Source organism: Cebus imitator, unplaced genomic scaffold, assembly GCF_001604975.1.
Source record: "Cebus imitator isolate Cc_AM_T3 unplaced genomic scaffold, Cebus_imitator-1.0 Scaffold313, whole genome shotgun sequence".
NCBI lineage: Eukaryota > Metazoa > Chordata > Mammalia > Primates > Cebidae > Cebus > Cebus imitator.
The window spans coordinates 1,903,117-1,916,234 of record NW_016107628.1 but is presented as its reverse complement, the minus strand read 5'-3'; the positions used below and the strand labels follow the sequence as shown (position 1 = coordinate 1,916,234).

The 13,118-nt window shown below is 35.1% G+C and overlaps 1 protein-coding gene across 1 annotated transcript in view; it reads right to left on the bottom strand.

Annotated features, from left to right (window-relative positions):
- Nucleotides 1-13,118, bottom strand: part of SPTA1 (spectrin alpha, erythrocytic 1) — a 96,942-nt gene that overhangs the window by 25,168 nt on the left and 58,656 nt on the right. Inside the window, exons 39-40 of the mRNA XM_017503691.2 lie at nt 12,666-12,798; nt 669-767 (exon numbers count right to left, since the gene is read on the bottom strand). Of these exons, the coding sequence (XP_017359180.2) occupies nt 669-767; nt 12,666-12,798 (232 nt within the window). The remainder of the gene's footprint in view (nt 1-668; nt 768-12,665; nt 12,799-13,118) is intronic.

The following is a 13,118-nucleotide window of genomic DNA, read 5'->3' as shown; positions in this document are numbered from 1 at the left end:
TAGAAATGTAAATCCTTTAGTACCAATAGAAAGCACTCATCTCTCTTATTTCAATTATATAACCACAGTCCTCTGGTCTAATGTAATTATTTTATTATTCTTTCATGTCTAAGAAGGTTATTTCCATTCCAGCATTTAGATAATCTTCTCATGTATTTCTGTATAAGTGTGACCTTCTTAGCTGGTATAAGTTTCTAGAAGGTAGGGAGTCATCTCTGTTCTGCTTAATGGTCTTAATAGCAGTTAGATCAATGAGGGTTTATTTAAAAAGCTACATTTAAACAAAGAAATAATTCTCAAATTTAAAAGAAGTTTCAGTGTGGTTTCCCTCCTAGAGGCTTAGAAAGAAATTTCTTCAAATTATTATAACATTCTATGACCAAAGCTAGTGACAAGACTTTTATAAACACCATGTTCTGTTTAAGACAACAAGAATGTCAACAAAGGATTTAAGGAAAACTAAAATGTGTATGCATACAAACTTGAAAAAAGACTTAACAGCAATTGAGTAGGTAATTGTTTCCTAACCACCACCACCACAACAAAACGCAGTTTAGAAGAGACTGTTAAAGTTCTGCACATGATATTAGCACTGTTCATGTTTCTCTATTTGGGCCAGTCCCTTTTGGAAAATGGAAGTTTGCACTGGAATTCCTTAACTAGCTCACCTTATTTAGGATGTCTTCTCCTTGTGCACACACATTTTGTACTCGGGTCTCATGGACAGCAAAGTCATTTTCCAAAGCTTCATGCTTCTTTAGCAAGCTCTGCATAAATGAATCAGTGAGAATCAAGGTACCCAAAGCTAGAAAATCTATTTTCACCCATATTCAGAACAACTATACTCAATTGTTTTCTCAAATTCTCACTTATCAATGACTGCAACTTACCAGAAAAAAGAGTCAAAGATATACAAGTGACACTCTAACTTAGTATGTGACTGTTATCTTATTTTGATTTTGGAATGAGCATGTTGACTGAAGTCATATATAGAGAGTCCTTCATATTGACATTTATCTAATTCAATGAAACAATGTGTCTAGCAGAAAAAAAAATAGTAACAATAACATTGTAAACTAAGCCCCAATCCTAAAGAGAGGGAATGAGAACATGGAGCTGCCACTGACTATCACTCCAACTCTTCTCTGACTGCTTTCCGGAAACACGATATCTATAAAGCTGGCAGAATGAAAAGAGAAGTGAGGCTGAAGCATGAAGAGTGGTACTTTGTCTTCTGTTGTACTTTCCAGAGAAATATCTATATAAGCCCAACATCACCATCACCACGAGCACCCATCACTGCCACTGCTCCCACTGCTGCTTTCACCTCCCTCTTAGCATAAAAGCACTCTGTCAGTTTTTTTCTGTACAACATAGTGACTCAGACTAAAGGAAGAAACAATTTCTATGACTACTATTATGCTTTTTCAAAATCCCTTTTGAAAATAAAAGAACTTTCAGCTCATGATGTTGAGGCACTAAAATAAGATGGTTACTCATTGTAAAACAAGATGAAGTACATTATATGTTATAACTGTATTATATGTCATAGTTTTGAAGAAACTGTAAATTAATATTGAAAAGGCAATTGACTTTGTATGACTGAATGCCTGAATGAATCACATTTTTATATATGTAGACCGCATGAAATAAAGTCTTTTTAACATCTTCACATTCACCTTCTATTTTCAAATAACAAATTAAAAAATAAAAGAAGAAACAATAGAACCAATGTCAAAGAAATAAAAGTGATCACAAAAAACTATTACAAACAATTATATACCAATAAACTAGAAAATCTAGAGAAAATAGATAATTCCTAGAAACAGACAACTTACCAAGACTAAATCATGAAGAAAGTCCAAATAAATCTGTAACTAGTATGGAGACTGAATCAGAAATAAACCTTTCAACAAAGACCAGATGGCTTCACTGATTAATTAAATCAAACATTTAAATAATTAATACCAATTCTTCTCAAACTGTTTTGAAAAATTTAAGAGGAGGGAACATTTCTACACACCTTCGCAAAGCCAGCATTACCCTGATACCAAAGCCAGGCAATAATTCTAGATAGATGATAGATAGATAGATGATAGATAGACAGATAGATAGATATAGTTTGTCTCTCTTGACCTATTTATCTATGTGTATATAGAGCAGCTAATATTCTTATTTAACATAGATGCAAAACTCCTCAGCAAAATACTAGCATACAGAATGCAACAGCACATTTAAGTTATTATATACCACAAACAAGTGGAATTTATCCCTGGGATGCAAGGATGGTTCAACATATGCAGATCACTATATGTGATACAACACATTGTCACAATAAAAGATAAAACTACATCATCATCTCAACAGATTCTGAAAAAAAAAAGACAGAATTCAGCACTCACTGATGATAAAAACCATCAACAAACTAAGAATAGAAGGATATTACTTCAATGTGATAAAGTACATGTATTAAATGCCCACAGCTAACATAACATTTAACGGTGAAACAAAGAGATTTTCCTCTAAGATTATGAACAAGGCAAAGATGCTCACTCTATTTCTATTCAACATAGTACTGGAAGTCCTAGTAAAAGTCATCTAAATAAGAAAGGAAGAAGTAAAACTGTTTTTGTTTGCAAGTGATATAATCTTAAATACAGACAACTCTGAAGACTCCATAAAAAAAAACTGTTAGGACTAGTAAACCAATCAGCAAAGTTACAGAACAAAACTCAAAACATAAAAGTCAGTTTAGAAATTATAAACTAACAATAAACTATCTGAAAAAGAAATTAAGAAAATAATTCCATTTACAATCACATCAAAGAAAAAATATATGAAAATAAATGTAACTAAGGAGGTGAAAGCTCATACACTGAAAACTAGATAACATTGATAAAAGAAATTAAAGAAAGCATAAACAAATGGAAAAACATTATTTGTTCATGGATTAGAAGATTTAATATGTTTAAAATGTGAATACTACGCACAGCAATGTACAGAGGCAATGAAATACCTATTAAAATCACAATGGCATTTTTTGCAGTAATAGAAAAATCAATTCTAAATTTTTTTTTTGGAAAAGATGACAAGTAATCAAATCAATCTTGACAAGGAGGAACAAAACTGAAGGTATTATACATCCTGACTTCAAAGTATGTTAAAAAGCTACAATAATTAAAAGTATGTTACTGGCATAAAAACACACATAGGTGAATAAAACAGAATAGAGATCCAAAAAATAAACCCATGTACATGTAGTCAACTGATGTTTGATAACAGTGCCAAAAATATACAATGGTCAATAGACAGTTTCTTTAACAAATAGTGCTAGGAAAACTGCTATTCACTTGCAGCGTAATGAAATAAAATTCTTATGCCATACCCAGGAATCAACTCAAAACTGACTGAAGATTTAAATGTAAGTCTTGAAACTGTAGAACTCCTGAAAGAAAACATAGGGTAAAAGCTTCATGGTATTGGTCTTGGCAATGATTAAATAGACATGACACTAAAAGCACAGGCAACAAAAAGAAAAAAGTAAACAAGTGGGAGTATATAAAGCCAAAACTTCTGTGCAGCAAAGGAAACAATCAACAGAGTGAAAAGGAAACCCACAGAATGAGAGTTAATACTTACAAACTATTTCTCTAATAAGGGGTTAATAACTAAAATATATAAGGAACTAACATAACTCAATACTAAAAAGTAAATAAAAAATAAAATTAAAAAAAAACCCTAATAACTTGATTTAAAAATGGGCTAAAAACAAATGAGACATCTCATGTAGTATAGCTCTGGCTCACATCTGGTGTGTACCCTTCTGGGACGAAGCTACCAGGGGAAGGAACAGGTAGCAATCTTTGTTGTTCTGCAGCCCCCGTAGGTGATTCCCAGGCAAGCAGTGTCTGAAGTGGACCTCCAGAAGTTCTGTAGCAGAGAGGCCTGACTGTTAGAAGGAAGACTAAAAATCAGAAAGGAATAGCTTCAACATCAACAGAAAGGACGTCCACTCAGAGACACCATCTGAAAGTCACCAACTTCAAAGACCAAAGGGAGATAAATCCATGAAGATGGGAAGAAACCAGTGCAAAAAGGCTGAAATCACTAAAAACCAGAACGCCTCTTCTCCTCTAAGGGAGCACAACTCCTCACCAGCAAGGGAACAAAACTGGATGGAGAATGAGTTTGATGAATTGACAGAAGCAGGCTTCTGAAGGTAGGTGATAACAAATTTCTCTAAGCTGAAGGAGCATGTTCTAACCCAATGCAAAGAAACTAAAAACCTTGAAAAAAAAAAGGTTAGACGAAATGATAACTAGAATAAATAGCTTAGAGAAGAACATAGCTTGACGGAGCTGAAGAACACAGCACGAGAACTTCGCAAAGCATACACAAGTTTCAACAGCTGAATTGATCAGCAGAAGAAAGAATATCAGAGATTGAAGATCAACTGAATGACATAAAATGAGAAGGCAAGATTACAGAAAAAAAGTGAAAAGAAATGAACAAAGCCTCCAAGAATATGGGGTTATGTGAAAAGACCAAATCTACGTTTGATATACCTGAATGTGATGGGGAGAATGAAACCATGTTGGAAAACAATCTTCAGGATATTACTCAGGAGAACTTCCCCAACCTAGCAAGGCAGGGCAACATTCAAATTCAGGAAATAGAGAACACCACAAAGATATTCCTCAAGATGAACAACCCCAAGGCACAAAGTCATCATATTTACCAGAGTTGAAATGAAGGAAAAATGCTAAGGGCAGCCAGAGAGAAAATTGGGTTACCCACAAAGCAAAGCCCATCAAACTCACAGAAGATCTCTCAGCAGAAAATACAAGCCAGAATAGAGTGGGGGCTAATATTCAACATGCTTAAAGAAAAGAACTTTCAACCTAGAATTTCATATCTAGTCAAACTAGGCTTTATAAGTGAAGGAGAAATAAAATACTTTACAGACAACCAATTGCTGAGAGATTTCACCACCACCAGGCCTGCCTCACAAGAGCTCCTGAAGGAAGCACTAAACATGGAAAGGAACAACCAGTACCAGTGACTGCAAAAAGATACCAAATGGTAAGGATCATTGACACAATGAAGAAACTGCATCAAGTAATGGGCAAACAACCAGCTAGTATCAAAAATGGCAGGATCAAATTTACATATAATATTAACCTTAAATGTAAATGGGCTAAATGCCCCAATCAAAAGACACAGACTGGCAAACTGGATAAAGCGTCAAAATCCATCAGTGTGCTGTATTCAGGAGCCCCATCTCATGTGCAAAGACACAGACTCAAAATAAAGGGATGGAGGAAGATTTACCAAGCAAATGGAGAGCAAAAAAAAAGCAGGGCTTGCAATCCTACTGTCTGATAAAACAGACTTTAAACCAACAAAGATCAAAAGAGACAAAGAAGGGTATTACATAACAGCAAAATGATCAATGCAACAAGAAGAGATAAAATATATATGCACCCAATACGGAGCACCCAGATACATAAATCAAGTTCTTAATGATCCACAAAGAGAATTAGAGTCTCACACAATAATAGTGGGAGACTTAAAACACTCCACTGTCAACATTAGGCAGATAAATGAGACAGAAAATTAACAAGGATATCCAGGACTTGAACTCAGATCTATACCAAGCATACCTAATGGACACCTACGAAACTCTCCACCCCAAATCCACAGAGTATACATTCTTCTCAGCGCCACATGGCACTTACTCTAAAACTGACCACATAATTGGAAGTAAATCACTCCTCAGCAAATGCAAAAGAATGGAAATCATAACAGTCCTTCAGACCACAGTGCAATCAAATTGCACTCAAGATTAAGAAACTAACTCAGGACCACACAACTTCACGGAAACTGAACAACCTGCTCCTGAATGACAACTGGATAGATGATGAAGTGAAGGCAGAAATAAAGGTGTTCTTTGAAGCCAATGAGAACAAAGACACAATGTACTGGAATCTCTGGGACACATTTAAAGCAGTGTCTAGAGGGAAATGTATAGCACTAAATGCCCACATGAGAAGTAAGGAAAGATCTAAAATTGACACCCTAACATCGCAAATAAATGAACTAGAGGAGCGAGATCAAACAAATTCAAAAGCTAGCAGAAGACAAGAAATAACTAAGATCAGAGTGAACTGAAGGAGATAGAGACACACAAAAAAAAAACTCTTCAAAAAATAAATAAATCCAGGAGCTGGTTTTTTTTTAAAAGATAGATGAATAGCTATACTAATAAAAAAGAAAAGAGAGAAGAATCAAATAGATGCAATAAAAAATGATAAAGGGGATATCACCACTGATTCCATAGAAATACAAACTACCATCAGAGATTACTACAAACACCTCTATGTATATAAACCAGTAAATCTAGAAGAAATGAATAAATTCCTGGACACTTACACCCCACCCCAAGACTAAACCAGGAAGAACTTGAATCCCTGAATAGACCAATAACAAGGGCTGAGGTTGAGGCAGCAATTAATAGCCTACCAACCAAAAAAAGTCCAGGTCCAGATGGGTTCACAGCTGAATTCTACCAGATGTACAAAGAGGAGCTGGTACCACTCCTTCTGAAACTATTCCAAACATTTACAAAAATAGGGAATCCTCCCAAACTCATTTTATGAGACAAACATCATCCTGATACCAAAACCTCGCAGAGAAGCAACTAAAAAAGAAAATTTCAGGCCAATATCCATGATGAACATTGACACAAAAATCTTCAAGAAAATACTGACAAACTGAACACATGAGAACATCAAAAAGCATATCCATCACAATCAAGTCAGCTTCATCCCTGGGATGCAAGGCTGGTTCAACATTTGCAAATCTATAAACGTAATCCATCACATAAACAGAACCAAAAACAAAAACCACAGGATTATTTTAATAGATGCAGAGAAGGCCCTTGACAAAATTAAACAGCCCTTTATGCTAAAAACTCTCAATAAAGTAGATATTGATGGAATGTATCTCAAAATAATAAAAGCTATTTATGACACCCACAGCCAATATCATACTGAATGGGCAAAAACTGGAAGCATTCCCTTTGAAAACTGGCACTAGACAAGGGTCACCTCTCTCACTACTCCTATTCAACATAGTATTGGAAGTTCTGGCTAGAGCAATCAGGTAAGAAAAAGAAATAAAGGGTATTCAACTAGGAAAGAGGAAGTTACATTGTCTCTATTTGTAGATGACATGATTGTATATTTAGAAGACCCATCATCTCAACCCAAAATCTCCTTAAGATGATAAGCAACTTCAGCAAAGTCTCAGGATACAAAATTGATGTGAAAAAATCACAAGCATTCCTATACACCAATAACAGACAAACAGAGAGCCAAATCATGAGTGAACTCCCGTTCACAATTGTTACAAAGGGAATAAAACACCTAGGAATACAACTGACAAAGGACGTGAAGGATCTCTTCAAGGAGAACTACAAACCACTGTTCAAGGAAATAAGAGAGGACACAAACAGATGGAAAAACATTCCATGCTCATGGTTAGGAAGAATCAATATTGTGAAAACGGCCATACTATCCAAAGTAATTTATAGATTCAATGCTATCCCCATCAAGCTACCATTGACCTTCTTCACAGAACTGAAAAAAAATCACCTTAAACTTCATATGGAACCAAAAGAGAGACCTCATAGCCAAGAGAATCCTAATTAAAAAAAATAAAGATGGAGGCATCACACTACCTGACTTCAAACTATACCTAAAACTACAGTAATCAAAAAGCATGGCACTAGTACCAAAACAGAGATATAGACCAATGGAACAGAACAGAGGCCTCAGAAGTAATGCCACACACCTACAATCATCTGATCTTTGACAAATCTGACAAAAACAATTAATGGGGAAAGGATTCCCTATTTAATAAATGGTGTTGGGAAAACTGGCTAGGTATATGCAGAAAGCTGATACTGGACCCCTTCCTTACACCTTATACAAAAATTAACTCCAGATGGATTAAAGATTTAAACATAAAACCTAACACCATAAAAATCCTAAAAGAAAATCTAGGCAATACCATTCAGGACATAGGCATAGGCAAGGACTTCATGACTAAAACACCAAAAGCAACGGAAACAAAAGCCAAAATACACAAATGGGATCTAATTAAAAAGTGCTTCTGCACAGCAAGAGAAACAATCATTAGAGTGAACTGGCCACCAACAAAATGGAAAAAAAAATTATAATCTACCCATCTGACAAAGGGCTAATATTCAGAATCTATAAAGAACTTAAACAAATTTACAAGAAAAAGCAACCCCATCAAAAATGGGCAAAGGATGTGAACAGACACTTCTCAAGAGAAGACATTTGTGCAGCCAACAAACAAATGAAGAAATGCTCATCATCACTGGTCATTAGAGAAACGCAAATCAAAACCACATTGAGATACCATCTCACACCAGTTAGAATGGCGATCATTAAAAAATCAGGAGACAACAGATGCTGGAGAGGATGTGGAGAAATAGGAATGCTTTTACACTGTTGGTAGGAGTATAAATTAGTTCAACCATTGTGGAAGACAGTGTGGCAATTCCTCAAGGATCTAGAACTAGAAATACCATTTGACCCAGCAATCCCATTACTGGGTATATACCTAAAGGATTATAAATTTTCATATTATAAAGACACATGCACATATATATTCATTGTGGCACTGTTTATAATAGCAACAACTTGGGACCAACCCAAATGCCCATTAATAATAGACTGGATAAAGAAAATGTGGCCCATATACACCATGGAATACCATGCAGCCAGAAAAATGGATGAGTTCATGTCCTTTGCAGGGACATGGATTAAGCTGGAAACCATCATTCTCAGCAAACCAACACAAGAACAGAAAACCAAACACCACATGTTCACCCTCATAAGTGGATGTTGACCAATGAGAACACATGGACACAGGGAGGGGAACATCACACACCAGGGCCTGTTGGGGGGTGGGATAGCTAGGAGAGGGACAAAAGGGAGTGGGGAGATTGGGGAGGGATAACATTAGGAGAAAGAACTAATGTAGATGACAGTGGGATGGATGCAGCAAACTACCATGGCATGCGTATACCTACATAACAAACCTGCACAATCTGCACATGCACCCTAGAACTTAAAGTATAATAATAAAAAAGAAAAAGAAAAAAACAAGTGTGTAAAATAGTTTGAGGCCAATTACGTTGTATGTTTGTGACTGTCTCTGTAGGTATTTCCATGTAAATGAAATAAAAAGCTCTATTATTGCTAAAAACAAACAAACAAAAAACATGCGTGAAAAGAATGCTTAATATCACACTTAGCAGGGAAATGCAAATTAAAACCACAATGAAATATCACCTTATTCCTAAAAGAATGGCCATAATTCAAAAGTTAAAAAATAATAGATGTTGGTGTAGATGTGGTAAAAAGGGAACACTCTTACACTGCTGGTGAAAATGTAAACTAGTACGACCACTATAAAAAAATGTATGGAGATTTCTTAAAGAACTAAAAGTAGAACTACCATTCCATCCAGCAATCCCACTATTGGATATCTACCCAAAGGAAAAGAGTCATTCATGAAAAAGACACACGCATACTTCTGTTTACAGCAGTACAATTCGCCATTGTAAAAATATGGAACTAACTTAAATGCTCAACTAACGAGTGGAAAAAGAAAATGTGGTATATATACATCACAGAATAGTTCTCAGCCATAAAATGAAACAAAATAATGGCATTTTCAGTGACCTGGATAGAACTGGGGGCCACTCTAAGTGAAGTAACTCAGGAATGGAAAATCAAGTATCTTATGTTCTCATTTATAAGTAGGAGCTAAGCTTTGAGGATGAAAAGGCATAAAAATGATATAATGGACTTAGAGTACTTGAGGGAAAGCGTGGGAAAGGGGTGAGAGATAAAGACTACATATTAGATATGGTGTACACTGCTTGGGTGATAAGTGTACCAGAATTTTAGATATCACCACTCAAGAACTTATCCATGTAACCAAAACCACCTGTACCTCAAAAACTATTGAAATAAATAAATTTAAAAAATAAATAAAAATTAGCTAAGAATTTTAATAGAAAATTATCCAAAAAGGCATGTTAATGCCCCTCAGGTATATTAAAAGATGTTTCAGGTTACTAATCATTAGGAAAATGCAAATTAAACCACAATGAGATATCACCTCACACCTGTCAGGATGGCTATTAACAAAAAACAAAAGACCAGTGTTAGTGAGGATATGCAGAAATTGAAACCCTTTCACATTGTTAGTGAGAACGCAAAATGGCACAGCTGTTATGGAAAACAACACGACTATTCTTCAAAACATTTAAAATAAGACTACCTTATGATCCAGTAATTCTGTGTATTTATCCAAAAGTACCAAAATAAGAATCTCAATAAGATATTAGCATGCTTATGTTCATTGCAGCATTATTAACAATAGCCAAGATATAAAAACAACCTTAATGTCCATCAACAGATGAATGGACAAAAAAAGTGTGGTATATATTCAGGCAATAAAATTCCATTTAGTCTTAAAAAAGAAGAAAGTTCTGCAATATATAACAACATAAATGAACCTCGAGGACATTATGCTAAGCAAAATAAACCAGTTATAAAAAGACACATGTCACATGATTCCACTAGACAAATTCATAAAATCAAAGACTGGAATAGTAATTACCAAGGTGGAGAAAAAATACTGAAGTTTTACTAATCATAAAGCGTAAATTACAGTCAAGCAAGATGAAGATGCTCTAGAGTTCTCCTGCACATCATACCTATAGTCAACAATAATACGTTATACACATACAAATATATTAAGACAGTAGATCTCATGTTAAGCGTTCTTGTCAGAATAAAACAAATCAAAGTGAACAAACTAACAATTCAATTAGAAAATGAACAAAGAGATGTTTCACTGAAAAAAATATACAGATGTCAAATAAACACATAAAAAATGTAAAACATCATTAGCCATTAAGAAAATGAATTTACAAACTACAATGAAGTATCATTTTACATCTATTTGAATGGCCAAAATAAAAGTAGTGACAACACAAAACGCTAGCAGGGATATAAGAGAAACTGCATCATTTATGCATTGTTGGTAAGAATGTAAAATGTTATAGTCATACAAATAGGAAAACAATTTGGCTTTTTTTTTTTCTTTTGGTCTAAAACTAAATAGGCAGTTACCATATGGTTCAGTGATTGGAGTCCTGAACATTTATCCCAGAGAAATAGATTAATGTTTGCATTAAAATCTGTGCATAATTATTTATAATAGCTTTCTCACAGTCATCAAAAAGTGGAAACAACCCACATGCCCATCAACAGGTGAGTGGTTCATCTGTGATATACCACGATACTGCTCAGGCATAAGAGGGATGAACTATCGTTACACATAATAGCCAGAATTAATCACTGGAGTTCAGTGCTGAGGGAAAAGGCCAATCTTCAAAAGTTACATACTATATGTATTCATTTGTATAGCAGCCGAAATGACAAACTTATGGAAATGTAGAATAGATTAGTGGCTGTCACAGATTAGAGAGGAAGGGAGAGGAAGTGGTTATAAAAAAAGCAACATCAGTGATTTTTGTGATGATGGTAGCCTTCTGAATCTTAACTGAATCTTGACAATGTCAATATCCCATTTATGATATACTGTTTTCCTTGATGTTTCCGTTAGAGAAAACTTGGTAAAGGACACATGAGATCTCTCTGTATTATTTCTTATACTGCATATAAATCTATAATTCTCAAAAAAAAAGTTATGTTTTAAAATAAGGGAAGCCTTTGAGAGCATTTGATAGGAAGCCTTAAAATGCTTGAACATGTGTGGCAAGGTGCCCACACATGATCCAAAAGACTCACAGATAAGAGGAGCAGGTAATTTGAATTATATGCTGTATAGGCTTTAAGCTATATTTTTGCAAGTCTAAGCCTTTCCTTATGTCATTACATTAAAGTGAATAAATCTCTACAAAGAGTTCTTGGTAAATTCCCAATTTTTAGGGTTACTAGGCCCAGTTCCCAAGGTCCTAATAACATTATTGTTTTGTAATCACTCTCTCAAAAGCTGTCAAAATTTACATTAACTCAAGATCACACTGATTACTTGTTCATTTCTGTATTGAGAAACCCAATCCTGCATTTAAGAGGATGTCTATAAACTGTGGAACTATTTTGTCCAGTAGGCCCTTCTTCCTACAATTATATTTTATTGAAACTTCAGCCAATGTCCAGACATAAGAAGAATTTTTTCAGATCAGTGTAACATGAGGATTTAAGGGAATCTTTACAAAATCTACAATCTGCAAGGAATCTAACTTGTAAGGAGGGGTCTTTAACCATGATATCTTTGACTCACAGACAGATGACAGATTATGGAATTAAGATCTGAGTCCTGCCTTCAGATCTGGTTGGTTCCATAATCTTGGGCAAGTCACTTACATCCTTGGACTTTAATTTTTTATATGTAAAACTGTCAGGATTAGTTATTTTCCTTCATCGTCTTTCACTAGAAAAAGGTCTAATATTACAGATAGAAACACTGACTACCTAGGAAAATAATCAAATTGAAGAGAAGAAAATGAATCCATTCTGCCTGTTCCTCACCTGAGTAGCAGCTAATGTATCTCCAGAATCCCCTCGGGCAGCCATAGCATTCTTTTCATTGATCCAAGCCTCCTCTTCCTCAGCATTCTGCATGAATTGCAAGTATTCTAGGGATTCTTCCAACTGAAGTCCTCTATAATAGAGTGGCAAGCCCCAGTGAGGAGAAGAACAAACAGGTAAGCAGTGGGAGTACAACAGGGTGGCACAATCTCATTAAGACAAATCAGCTTATTCTCAAAAGGCAGCCACAGTTAAATTGGGCCTCGACACAGTATGATATGTGCCTACTGGTCAGTGGTAAAGATCTGCTGTAAAATGGAGGAGACTCCTGCCCTAGAAGTTCATTTTGTGGCACCATCTACTCTCCAGGAAACTTTGTTGGAGAGAGGAAACCCTGGCCAAAAACAAACAAACAAACAAACAACAACAACAACAAAAAAAAAAAAAAAAAAA